Below are 13,702 nucleotides of genomic sequence, written 5' to 3' on the forward strand. Positions count from 1 at the left end.
GACTGACGCTCCCACACAACTTTTTTTCTCCTTTCTCGCAGTAAATGCAGCAAAATAGCTGTTGAAGTTGGTTTTAGTTCAGGTAATCTCCGCTGCAGGTCAACGGATAGAGCGCTAGCAACTTCGATAGGCAATTTCCATCACTGATTATAACATGTTTCACTGTCAATAATTATGATTGTTTATTACTTGTTGGTTTTGCAAATTTATTGAATGTTTTGAAATAAACCTGCTACTGTATTAAGGTCGTTAATAAAAAACAACTGTGCACCATGAAATTAGTAAATGTTTCTTGGAGTTACATAATGTTTCTGAACATAACTTACGAGTATTTCATGCTCAAACTTTACAAACACTCAACTTTATTACAAATTTGCGGTACGTCCATACCTTTAGTTTAAGGCCAAAATTATGAAAATCGGTCGGGTAGTTAAACTCGGGGGTTAAACTTTACCATTAATATTACTGAGTAAAGTGGTGTATGGATTTTATAACCATTATTTTACTAGAGACCGTTGTATTTAACCACAACGGGCCCTGTTGCTAGTTATTGATATAAAACTAAAAAATAATACTCCTATCCATCCCATAATATGACCATAACTAACTGTGAAACTGTTGTGTCTGCAAGTTCTATAATTTGAAATTAGCTGAGTGGAAACAGTGCTCGTCAAGTCAAACTTAGTACAGTAGTCGGATATGAGGTTAGATCCTTAAAAAGGTCAGTAGTTTGAGCTGAATAAGATTATTGGGCTTTTCATAAAAATGGTGTTGTGTAAACATATGACTGATTTTGATACGTACCAAACCTCTAACCCAATACAGTATTTATTTCGTGCTTTCTTTATCTTTAGCTCATTCCCACCCAAACCATAGTCTTTTTCTTGTGGTGCCTTGGTGTTGTATAGCCTAAATAATAATGATCTTTATCTAGACAGTTATACATTACCTAGTTACATTTTAGTTAATTTATCTGTTAAATTAAGATGATAACTCTAATTACTGCCATTGACTATACATCTCCCTTAGGAGATATATATAATCAATGCAACAACAGTAACTAGCAAAGGCGGCCGTGGTGTTTTATACGCTACATGGCGAGGAAATGCAGTTAGCATTGATGTGGAAATGTCAGGGGAAGAAAACGAACGAATAATAATAATTGTACAAAAAGTGTTTGTTTACTTGGCACTGGCAGTGTTTGTTTATTATTGTTTAACCTGTTTGTTTAATTTACTGATTCCTGTTCCTGATTCTAAATCTAAATAAATACTAATGGCTTTGCTATTGCTTAGAGGAATGTAGGTTATGTACACTTTTATAATTTAAATTTCAATACTTTCTAAGAAAAAGTTACATTTTATTCTTCACTGCCCTAGGTTAATTTATCGTAACAATGGTATTTCCATTTCCATTAGGGAGGTTGCTTGTGATACTCATTAGCATTTTAAAGGTGTTCTGTTTAGCTCAAGAGACAAACTATACTTTAAACAAAAATGGATACATTGTTTACTGTCCCTGTATGGGTGAGTTAATTATTTTGTTATAGTCTTAAGCTATACCGTAATTTAAATTACCAAGGCTAATTCCAGTTCAGTGATTTGAGTGATTTCACTGTGTGCCGGCCACTCGTGGGAAGGGCGGAAAACTCAATAAGGGAGGGCCGTTAATTCTTGGTTTACCGGTATTGTTTTAACAATAGCCTACACCATTTTACAATAAATACATAAATGACAAGCTACATGACAGTAAATTACTTCTAGGCCTATTTAAAAAAAGAGAAAAAGATGACAAAAACCCTTTTGCTGCTAAACCTATATTATCAATTATAACTACAGTAACTTAGACTTCCTCTTCCTGGGTACCTTTTAACCAGACATCGGTATAACCGGACTACACTCGGCGGATATGACATCTCTTTAACCAGACAATTTTAAGGTTTAACAGTACCTAGCCTACTAGATCGCCTGGAAGTGGGCTGCACTGAAACGACTATTTATTCTCAAAAACTCCTGGGCTATAGGCCTAACCGTTCTCATGGGAAAGATTTGAGACCAGTGATCACATGTCTAAATAGAATGCTCTCCTAATTTTAAGTCGAATATCACAGTAAACGGTCTGTTTTAACAAGTTTTCGGGGACGTCGGTTTAACCAGAAAACCCGTTATCCGGACTTGCCTCGGTCCCGAGGAGTCCGGATAAGAGGGAGTACCCCTACTATAGGCCTAAGCACTGAACACCAAGTAAAAAGTTTAATTTTTTGAGTGAGTGTGTGCTTTTGAGGTATTTTAACCAAAATAGGCCTACGAGTGAAGGATTAGCGTAAAAGGGTGTGAGATAATCCGTGTAGCTTTTGATCCTGTCTATGATGACCTGTTTCTTCAGTTAGGATCATTTAAGATAAAAAGCCCCATGATTAAAAACAGCTGGGTCTAGTTTCAAACCATCTAAAAGCTAGGTTTAAGTTATTAAGCTAATTTTTTCTCAGAATCCAACTGGAGTCCCTTTGATTGTTAGGCAAGCTCCATAGCAACTCAGCTACCCAGGCAGTTAAGAGTACAAGCATAACTAAAACAGATTCATCTTTCGGGAATGACAATTAACTTACGCTGACATGATTATCAGATTAGGAATGAACAGAAAACATCAAAAAAGATAATATGATAAAACATTTGTCATGACCTATCAAAACAAACACTTTACCGGTACCTTCTCCAACATGTAGGCCCCTAACTTACTTCAAAATAACTTCTTGATTAGCATTGTACATGTTATTAAATCAGCTGAAAAAAACAAAAAAGATGTACATCTTATAACACTTGTAATAATATGTTTAGTACACTTGTACTGTTGAATCACAAGACGGTAAATCCTCTACATATATAAGATGGTATTGGTGATCAATTTTGATTGGACACTCCAATCATCATCAGACCCAATAGGCAAATTACAAGAATGTAAATGGCGTCCCTTTATACAATTGGCTACCGGAGGTAGGCTACCGGCCAATAAGTATTTATAAGTGTAACTGGAGTCAAAATCCACTTGTTCATTAATGAGCGTAGCCTATTTCTATGTTTACATTTTTCTTGTAAATAACTTAGGCTATAAGTTACAGTTATTCCCAAGCATTCATCAAATTTCCTTTCTTACAATTGTTTAAAATTGTCTCCCATTATCCTTAAAAATGGCCATATTATAACAAGTGTTGTGCAAATTTTGATCTGTTTCTGTTTTGTTGTTTCTCCATGCAGATGTGTGGTTTTTGAAACTTTTAATAGAGTTTACAGTTTGTCCGGTAAACATGATCACAATTGTTACAATTGATTTTGTAGATGCCTGTAGTGTGAAATGGGCCAAGCACATATCTCAGCTTGTATCTGGTTAAAAGCAGCTGTGTATAATCTTGTGTAAACTTATTTTTCAGCTTAAAATTGATTACAGTTTTATTTTTTCAGGCCGGTTTGGTAACCAAGCTGATCACTTTCTTGGTGCGTTGGGATTTGCAAAAGGCTTAGACAGAACGCTAGTACTCCCCCCTTGGGTTGAATACCGATACGGTGAACCTAGATCTGTAAGTAATTGTCTAAATTTCCTTAACATTCATATTTCCTTACTATTTATTTGTTTTTATTTCAAAATTTATATCTAGGCTTAATTTAAAAAAGATTATACAGAAAAACAGAATAAATCTATTGTAAATAGATTGTAGGGTATATTGTATAGGGTGAGGTGGGGTAAGAGCATAAATGGGGCAAGAGCATACGAGGTATCTCAATCGCTTACGTTTTGCCCTACAGTACCGGGATTTGCAACAAAAGCTTCATTTTTTATCATTCTTCATGTACATTATAGGCCTAAAGCTATATTTCCATGGAATAATTTAAATATGTGGAATAAACTTTTCAAAGATCATGTAATTCTTCCTCCAAGGGAAAAATTGTATAGGTTTTTTAAAATATAACAAAAAAGTAAAAAATTGTATTATTATTATTATTATTAGGCCTATTGGTTTATTTTGAACAGTTTTAAGTGTACTTTTCAGTCATGTTTGGATTTAGTTTCCATCTATTATAGTTTAAAAATTAATGGGCGTTGTGCACTTGCCCCCTATTTTTGTTGATGTGGGGCAAGTGCACACACCATGTGCAACACACATGTGTAAATATGAAAAATAAGTGACTTTTAGAGTGAGTAAGTGTTTTTTATAACTTTATTTTTAACGTAAAAACAGTTTTCATGTTTGAAAAGTTATAAGGACACTTAAGAATACCCATTTTTATCAAAACTATTTATTTCCACTACCAGGAGATGGATTAACCCAATTTGGTAAGTGAAATAAAAATTACGTTTTTAAGCATTTTTAAAAACAAGATTTCTTGCCTTTGAAAAAGTTCGTATCTCAAAAACCGTAAGAGATAATTCAGTTCTGTAAAAAGTGTTAGAAAGCTCTCAAAAAGTTCTATATGCTCTAACCCCCACTGTTTTCCTAATACACTTACCATGGGATATAGAGACAGAAAATGCACTTGACCCACTATTTGGGGCAAGTGTATACACTGGGTAGAAAAAATTAAAAAAAGAAAAATTATAAGAGTTTTATTTTTTATTTTTTTGAAAATTTCAAGACTAATAGAGAACATTCTTGAAAATGCATGGTAAAAATATGAATTTTCTACCATTAAAAATTATGTGCTCAGACCTGGTCAAAGTTGAACTTTTGATTTTACGTAGTGCACTTACCCCACCTCACCCTAGGGTATATGTTTAGATTTTTATCCAAAGGATAAAGTAGAGAGGGCCTTGTGACCCTAACTTTGCCTGTGTTAATAAAACAATTATCATTTCATTTCAATAACATTCATGAGGGGATTAAAAAAAAAGTCAAAGACAATATTCATCCATCTTTAGATTGGTATCCAAGAATGGACGAATAATTGTCTTTTAACATTTGTTACCTACCTAACTTGCTTTTGAGCACTTCCAGATAGTAGAATATATTTACTGTATACGGTATTTGTAAACTTGCCCATGTAGTTCTGCAACCACCACTACTGAATGCATGAAAGCTTGTTGAGTCTTAAGCAGTAATTCATATGGTACCTACTCGTATCTAGTTATTTATTCATATGGCATGCACGGTAGTTTAGACTTGATAACTGAAGTAAGCATATGTCATGAAGTAAGTTAAAAAATAAAATACTATAAAATATGCAATATTAGCTCTGGATGTAAACTCTGTTCACAAAATTTAGACGGTTATAGGGGAAGAAATGTATCCCCTCCATGTCCATACTACTATTAAAATATAGCTCAACAGCTGAGATTTGTCAAAACAAAACGTCAAACAGCTGCAATATACATTATCTAATAAAAAGTGGTGGGGGTTTCCCTTCAAACCTTACATTTTGTGAACGGACTATTATAAAAGATGAGGCTTGTTCTATTTTACTGAAAAGTAAAAATGAACTCTTTGTAGTGTGGTAGATATGAGGCTGTTCTAAGTCTATTGCTTAGTGCAATTTTGTTCTTTGATTGATGATTTGAGGTAAATTAAATCATAAACATTATTAGGGATAGTTTAATGTGCCACCACAAACACTCACCAACAGAGCATTTAGCCTATTTTGTATAAATTGTAGCTTGTGCGTAATAAAGACACAATGGCCTTGATAGATAGAGATAGAGATTTACCAATCATATTTTTTGTTCCAGATCCAAGTTCCATTTGATACATACTTTCGAGTTGAACCACTTCAAGATTTCCATGATGTTATAACTATGGAATATTTTATGAAACATATTGCTCCGATCATATGGCCCCCTGAAAAACGAATAGGTAATGTTTTCTAAAAGTCTGGTAGTTTTTTTCAACTACAACTATCCAGGACTGTATTTCCCTAACGGCGGTTGCCAGGGGCCTCGACCTAAGAGGTATCCTCACTTGGGGCCTCAAAAGATTTGTTTTCTTTTGTAAAATGATTTTCGCTGATAGCTTACCTATTTTGTTAGAGTTAAGGGGTAGGATTTTTGAGGCGAGCTTTAATTCTTGCAATCTCGGAAAGGAAAGACACTGTGAAGATTGTCCGATCAAAAATCACGATTTTACAGTGATCATGGGTGACGATAATCAAGTATCCGTGAAAAATGTTCACAATTCTTCCAAAACTAAAGAGACGTTCTTGATTTTGCTGCAACTTTTGCGGAGTTTTGTTCCCGCAAACGTGAAATATGTGACGATTTCGCCGATATTGTATTGTAAGAGACAGTAATTTCTCCACGATGGCACAAGATTTTCACCCTTCCTCCCTCCCATATAGTAGACATGGATGATTCCTGTGGTACCACAGAAGATGTCAACAATATCGTCATGACCGAAGATTACGTGGTTCATGAGTTTGTCATGGACAAGGGCAATTTCGTTAATTTTATATATTTTCATACTTTTGGCCTGAAATCATGTCTGGTCCGCAAAAGTTACCTCTAATAGTACCTATTATTGACAAAAGAAATTGAATAATTTATTAGCTAGTGACCTAGGCTATTCCAAGGTCTATTCGTGATCTGATCGTTGAAAACAAAGTGTCGAGTTCATTCAGTTGTATCAACATAGAGGGGCCTCTCTGGTGTAAGCCGCCGAGAGTCACATCAATTCAAAATGTGGGCCTGCAACTATCCCAGACCACCTATTATTGAAGAGACAAAACTTAGTAGCCTATCTGTTTGATTAACTTATTAGAATTATCACCAATATTTTATGACTTTTTGTGTTATCTATACTATCTTGTAAACAGAGTACAAGAGTGTTGGTGTAGGATTAAACAAATGTTACAAAATCAAAGTACATTAACCTTTGGTTTTGTTAGCATCTCAAACTGTAAAGAAAAAAGGAACAGGATGATTCCTTGGCATATCAAAAAATGTGAAGCATTAGGACCTTTTCTCTTTAAAATTTGTTAAGTGTTCTTTGCTTCTTTCAATAAAAGGCTGCTGTTTAATAACTACTGGTTATACTTTGCCGATACATAAAAAATGTGTTGTCATTATATTGACATATATTTTAAGTCCCTATAAGAATATCGATATATTCTCGCTTTTCGTTTTATATCGCTTAAATTCATACAATTGAAGCAATAGTATCTCACAGATAATATCTGCTTATTTAGACAATGTAATGAAAAAATTAAAAAAGGTTTTTATGTACTGTACGTGCTGATATGAGGGCACTATACGTCACAAATTTGTGTACAGTATTTGTGTTTGGCTACATCTAAGGATGGAATGCAATGACATGTTGTTTGTTTAGCGTTCTGCTATGTTGCGAGAGGGACTAACAACGGTTGTAATGCAAAGGAGGGGAATCCGTTTGGACCGTTCTGGGACACTTTTGATGTGGACTTTGTAGGCTCTGAGTTCTACAGCCCCTTGCATTACGATGTCCATCACGCCAATATGGCGGAGAGATGGCACGAGAAGTACCCTGCTTCTGAGTGGCCAGGTAAGCTTTCATTGGATCATCAAGTTCACGATACGTTTGATTAAAGTGTTTCATGCATCAAAAGCGAGGTCTGCTGCTTCTGGCAAAATTAAAAGCTTTATGCTATTATAGTTTCAAGCAAAGTTTTAATTTCTTTACATTATTCTATAAGTGTAAATTTTATTGTAAGTTGTGTATGTTGGAAATCTGAATTTTATCCAAGCACTGAACAGTCTAGCTTAGGTAAAATTCACTGCAAGTTTTGCCAGAATTTTATTTTCAGGGGGAATCTTACTATATGATTTGTGGGAACAAGGCAAAAACATCGTACATATTATTTGTCAATAACAGAAAGAGTAGGTCCACTATAAATGAATTGTAGATGAGATAAACTTATGAGTGTTAGAAATAGTATTTGGCTGTCATTTTCAGAATCTTTTTGAAAAAATATAGAGTCTGATTTAGTGGGTTTAATTCACTAGGCTATTGTTAAAGCTGTTGTGGTAGTCAACCTGATTTAGTTTAGTTACATTTTTGTGCGTAAATAAGCTTGATAAAGTGTAATTTTGTTGTTTTGTTTCAGTACTTGCATTTGCTGGTGCACCAGCTAGTTTTCCAGTACAAGCTGAAAACCGAGATCTTCAAGCGTACTTGAAATGGAGTTTGACACTTGATGAAGCAGCTGACAACTTCATTAAAACCAAACTGCCTAAAGGCGGCTTTATTGGAATTCACCTTCGAAATGGCATTGATTGGGCAAGTTATCAATTTGTTTTAAAATCACAAACAAATACAATGTTTTTTTTTAAAGATGCTAACATTTAATAAAAAAATACCTTTCAATCAGATAAAAAAATATAAAGTCAAATAAAAAAACATTTAAACACTTTCTGGCAGTGATCTACTTGACAACCTTGAAACTACATTCATTGTGAAAATACTCGCATAATCCAGACGAATCGTCTACTTAGAGAAAATTAAGAGTGACTTTCTAAACATATTTTACTCTTTCAAATAGACAGATTTTGTATAATGTTGATGAACCTATTGGAATGTAATTAAATAATGTCAAACTTATAGGGTTGTCTCTGTAACACCCCTTATCCAGCTGTCCGACTGAACCAATTTTTACTATTCATTTTACTTCATTTTACAAATTATGATCAAGCCAGTGAACACTTATGGTTACGATATAAGTGTTTTCGTTTAGGGCTTCGCCCCATTGGGTTTAATTTCTTTCTTTCTAGAGTTAGTTTTCATAGATCCAGTGATGCCAACCAACTTTCTTCATAACTGGTTCAAAATGTATTGTAATTTAAAAGCTCTTCATTCAATTGAAACTTTAATCTCAGTCAGATAGTAAACAAGAGGGAAGAGACAAAACAGTTTATGAAAATTTAATTTAAATAGCCTACTTTTTTAAACTGTGACCTAATTGAGGTAGGAAAATCACTCTTTGTGGTGAAGGTCTAAAATTAACAAATTTATTTTAAATTAGTAAAAGTTTTATTTGCCTAATGCACTGTCAAACCCAATCTTAAAAAGGTAAATGGGTATTACACTGCATTCATTTTTCCTTGGAAAACAAGTTTAGATCACAATTAATATGGAAAATTTGTAACGGGTCCCCTTTGCTATACGTATTGTTTGATTTAAAATGAACTAATTGTGAAGCAAGTGCTTTTTTGGATAAACTGTTTGTCTAGCTTATGGTTTGTGTTCTGGTGGTTACAGGTACGAGCGTGTGAACACATTAAAGTCAGCCCCCACTTGTTTGCATCACCACAGTGTCTGGGGTACCGAAATGAGTTTGGACACGCAACACAGGAAATGTGTTTCCCCAACATAGAACTTATAGTCAAGCAGCTGAAACGGCTAATCCGCAATTCCAAAAACGTCTCGTCGATATTTGTTGCTTCAGACAGCAATCATATGATTGGCGATTTGAGTAAAGCTTTGAAAAAGGCGGAGGTAGGTAAAATAGAATATAATGTGGTAGGATTAAAATTATATGAACTATTTCTCAGTTATAAGGTACGTTGGGATAATTACTTTACCTACTACATTAATACCTACTACCTTTACCTACTACTTTAATCGAAGAAATGTTTTGAAAAATAACATATGTGTGCAAAACTTTTTATTGAATAAAATTAATAATTTATCCTAGAAGATACTTTAATTTTGTCGATGTTGATTTAAATGTTGTAAACAAAGTGTTTCAATACATCCAGTATTGCTAAAAAGTATTTAAGTATGTAAAAAGTATGTCTCCTTGTACCTGAAACAATTGACAGTAAGAATGCTGCTAGTAGTACCTATTTCCTGAAAAAGGTAACAGAAAGAGTATAGGTTATGCTATTTTATAAACGTTTAAACAAATGATCGTAGGTATAGTAGTGTAAGCAACTTGCGTCATTAACTTAGGTAAACTGCTTGGCATTTTTGGGTTGAAATAACTTCTTTCACTATGTATGGAAGTAGTCCTAAATAAAATATTCTGCATCAAGCTCCAGGATTCGTATTCATGCCGAGCATACTTACACTTAATTCTTTGTTGTAGGTTACTGTTCATAGACTGGAAGAAAACAACCCTCACTTAGATTTGGCTATTTTGGGCCGAGCAAACTACTTCATAGGAAATTGCATCTCATCTTTCTCAGCTTTTGTGAAAAGAGAGCGAGATGTTCGCAAGTTTCCCTCTGCCTTTTGGGGATTTCCTCCTCCTAAAAAGACTGCATCACACGATGAACTTTAAATCTAAGTCTTAAGCTAAGTTTAGAGTCAATCACATAATAAGATGTACATTAGATCTTTGGTATGACATGCTTGCTCACTTCAAAATGTATATTAAGCCATGATGTACAAGTTGATTAAGCCACATTTTAGTCAATCTGTAATTAGTTTTTCTAACTATTTTAGTATTTCATATCTTTAGGTAGCTCATGCAGATTAGCTGTAAAAGAGTATTACTCACTAGGATATATGTTATCTAGTGCTAATATTGTTGTAATAGTAACGGTACAACGGAGACACTTACCTCCACTACCAGGCTTTCAAAGGTGCCCTAGCCTTTGAACATAACGAGTCAATCCTCCTTAAACTCTGTGATCTGACCAAGGTTTTTGATGTGGTGTCCCATGAGCTACTGATACGCAAACTAGCAAAGTATGGTGTGGGCTGAATTGTGCTGAACTCCCTGTCCTGTTATCTGGCAAATTGCAGGCAAATAGTTTCAATAATTGGGGCCTTCTCTTGCATCAGGTGTATCTCACATGGAGTGCCACAGGGCTCGGTGCTCGGCCCTCTCCTTTTCAGTGTGGTGGTGAAAGACTTAAGGCTAAATGGCTCCACCCTCTTCTTTGCTGACGACACCACCCTGATATCTAGAGGAAGCAACATTGAGCAACTGCATATTGAAGCTGACCATCTTTTGGAGCTGGAAGAACTGGTTTACAGCAAACCGCCTGAAATTAAATGCAGCCAAAACTCAGTCCTTGCTCTGCACACTGAAGCCACTAAGCGAAAGGGATGAGGCGGTTAAACTTCTAGGTTTCTGGTTGGATCCCAAACTCAGCTGGAGGTCACAAATTGATATGGTATGCGCACGGCTAGCCTCCTAAGAAAACTTCGGAACATCATCCCGAAACAATTCTTGATAACTGTGTACCATGCTCTGTTTCATAACCATCTTATGTACGGCTTGGTACTTTACGGTCATTCACCAGCAGCACAGGACATATTATTGCTTCAGAAAAAGAGCTGTAAGAATCATAATGTCAGTCGACTACAACGAATATTGTAGGCCCCTTTCTAAAGACCTGGGCAATGGGCATTCTTACAGTCTTTAGTCAATACGTATTGAACATCCTAATACTTCTGAAAGAGAATGTCCATCTGTTCGACCGCAGAGATGACACTTGGCAAGCGCTTTACCTAGACATGCCGCGATGTCGTCTCACCCGCACCCTCAAGAACTATCCCCGCTATGCCATCTATATATATAATTCTGTAAGACCAAATTTTTACCAAAAAATTGTGGACGTCTGGTAAGTTGCAGAAAAGTGGGAGAGGTCTTAAATTAAAGGTCTTAACCCCAGGGACTCGGTGAAAATAGGAGAATTCCCATAAAGTTACCAGAAAACGAGATATAACGTAAAATATCCACCATAAGAAATGCATGGGGACTGAAAAACGTCTGCATTCTATCAGCTGTTACTTATTTATTTGCAATGTTTACATTTATTCCGAAAGTCAATGTTGGTAAATAATGTTTCAAAATGAATTGAGTTTAATTTTTTTGTTTTCCGTTTTTATAATGAGTGAAGTAACTAGACAGGGTAAGGGAAGACCTGCAAGCCGTGGAAGAGTGTCCAGGAATTCAACAGACTTAAGACATGCAAAAGAGAACGTCATGTAGGGCCTAACTGTGAAAGAAATCTAGAAGCTGTTTTACAACCTGTATTTAGAAGAACGCTGGAAAATGAGTGTTGTTTCTCACAATCTAGGTCCTCTTAAAGCACTTGCATGCATTGTGGTGCGTTTCACTTCGCAGAGGAGGCCACAAATGGACATTTCAACGCATGTTGCCACAATGGACATGCCACAACCACAAGTAAATGACAAACTAAAAGAACTGTTTTTACATGATTCCAACTTCATAAAAAACATAAGGCTATACAACAGTGCAATGGCTTTTGCGTCGCTTTCCGCTCCACAAAAAGAGATTCCGGGAAATAGGACTTACTGTCTTAAAACTCAGGGACAAATTCATAGATATTTTTGACTTACTACCGCGAAATGGGGAGTTTCCTTCATAATAATTAATAATAATTTTAACCTTTACAATTGGTTCTCAAAATGGAAACTATAACAGAATTGGTAAGGTTACAAAACAAATCCTCAATTTTAAACTAGAAAAGATGTGCAATGTTTGGCTGTATGATTTCAGCTTTGATTCGTCGTTCTCCGCGGGCTCAGGCCAAACCGTGTGCACGTTTCCATTTGTTAATATTTTGTGTTATTGATTTAATCATGATTTTACAATTGTATTTCATTGACACATCAGAAGCAATTAATATACAACTCCACGGAAGGAAAACCAAGATATAAAACAAGAAACACAGTTAATTTTAAGTAACATAAAATTGATAATTTTAAAAACATATTTCGAATTCGTCTTTTTATGTATGGTTTTTTATTGTAGTCTAAATTAGGGGTTATGGCCCCTACAGGCCACTAGTAAGGCTAAAAACACCTTGCCGGATAAGGTGCGGGACATGAACATCACCTCTTTCAAAGCGGCAATCCGAAACAGCTTAGTAAATAGGCCACTATACTCGCTGGAGGAGCTGAGTGAAGTGCCCCTAAAAGTTACTTAGAAGCCATCCCCTAAAAATTTGTAACTCGTCTTATTAACCGCCACAGCCTGGTAAAGAGTTGTATGTATGTAAATAGTAGTGTTATATTTTTTAAATGTATATATATTGAAGCGGTCTATCCGACATTGTCGGTCAATGACGTAGCACACAAGTATTAAGTAAGGTAATGATTGTAATGATATTTTTTATGTAACTCCATAATTATTGTTTGCTTTCAGTAGTAATAAACTGCTTATGTTTTTAATATTTAGGCTAGGCCTATGCTTTCTACAGAGGTATAGCTAAGAGTATGGCATACACCAAAGATAATGAAACAAGATTTTGATGCATTTTAAATTAGTTCCTTATTTGGTATTATAAGTTTATTTCAAAGGTGCACCAATGTGTGAAAGAATTTAGAAGTTTAAACCTCAAAACTGTTTAATCTCTTATTGGTCAAACCAAAGTCTTTTTGGTCTTTGGTCCTATTGGTTTAATCATTAAGCTAAATCAGCAGCGTTAAGCAGCAAAAATGTTTTGCAAGACTCTTCAATAGTTTTCTTCATTGACCAATTATATTAAACTGAGCATGAATAAAAACATCTCAGTAAATTACAAAGTAAAGCGACTTCTTGAAGAAATGAAACCTATTATTTATCTCCCTAATGGGAAACATTAGCATCCATAGCACCTAAACACCTTATGTGAATGTTCCAAAAGTGATGATGAATATAGTAATTTAAACCAGTACAAACCATATACAGTAGGTAATACTTGTATGATATTATTTAGGTGCTTGGTTGTTGTCCGTGTTGTTTGCTTAGTTTTCTCATAAAAAATGTATTTTGCCATACCGCTAGTCTTT

General features: G+C 35.0%; 1 protein-coding gene across 2 annotated transcripts in view; it reads left to right on the plus strand.

The window, feature by feature from the left end:
• The first annotated feature begins 1,303 nt into the window (after positions 1-1,303).
• Positions 1,304-13,702, plus strand: part of LOC129001286 (GDP-fucose protein O-fucosyltransferase 1) — a 29,874-nt gene continuing 17,475 nt past the window's right edge. Inside the window, exons 1-7 of one of the 2 annotated variants that reach the window (XM_054428535.1) lie at positions 1,304-1,526; positions 3,459-3,574; positions 5,716-5,839; positions 7,307-7,498; positions 8,061-8,233; positions 9,212-9,448; positions 10,041-10,480. In XM_054428535.1, coding sequence (XP_054284510.1) covers positions 1,397-1,526; positions 3,459-3,574; positions 5,716-5,839; positions 7,307-7,498; positions 8,061-8,233; positions 9,212-9,448; positions 10,041-10,235 — 1,167 coding nt within the window. In that variant the 5' untranslated portion in view covers positions 1,304-1,396 and the 3' untranslated portion in view covers positions 10,236-10,480. Of the gene's footprint in view, positions 1,527-3,458; positions 3,575-5,715; positions 5,840-7,306; positions 7,499-8,060; positions 8,234-9,211; positions 9,449-10,040; positions 10,481-13,702 lie in introns of those variants that run through there. The other variant, XM_054428534.1, reaches the window with a different exon arrangement.

The sequence above is a fragment of the Macrosteles quadrilineatus genome, unplaced genomic scaffold (assembly GCF_028750875.1).
Source record: "Macrosteles quadrilineatus isolate MER2022 unplaced genomic scaffold, UCM_ALF_1.0 Scaffold_8__2_contigs__length_117827958, whole genome shotgun sequence".
Classification (NCBI taxonomy): domain Eukaryota; kingdom Metazoa; phylum Arthropoda; class Insecta; order Hemiptera; family Cicadellidae; genus Macrosteles; species Macrosteles quadrilineatus.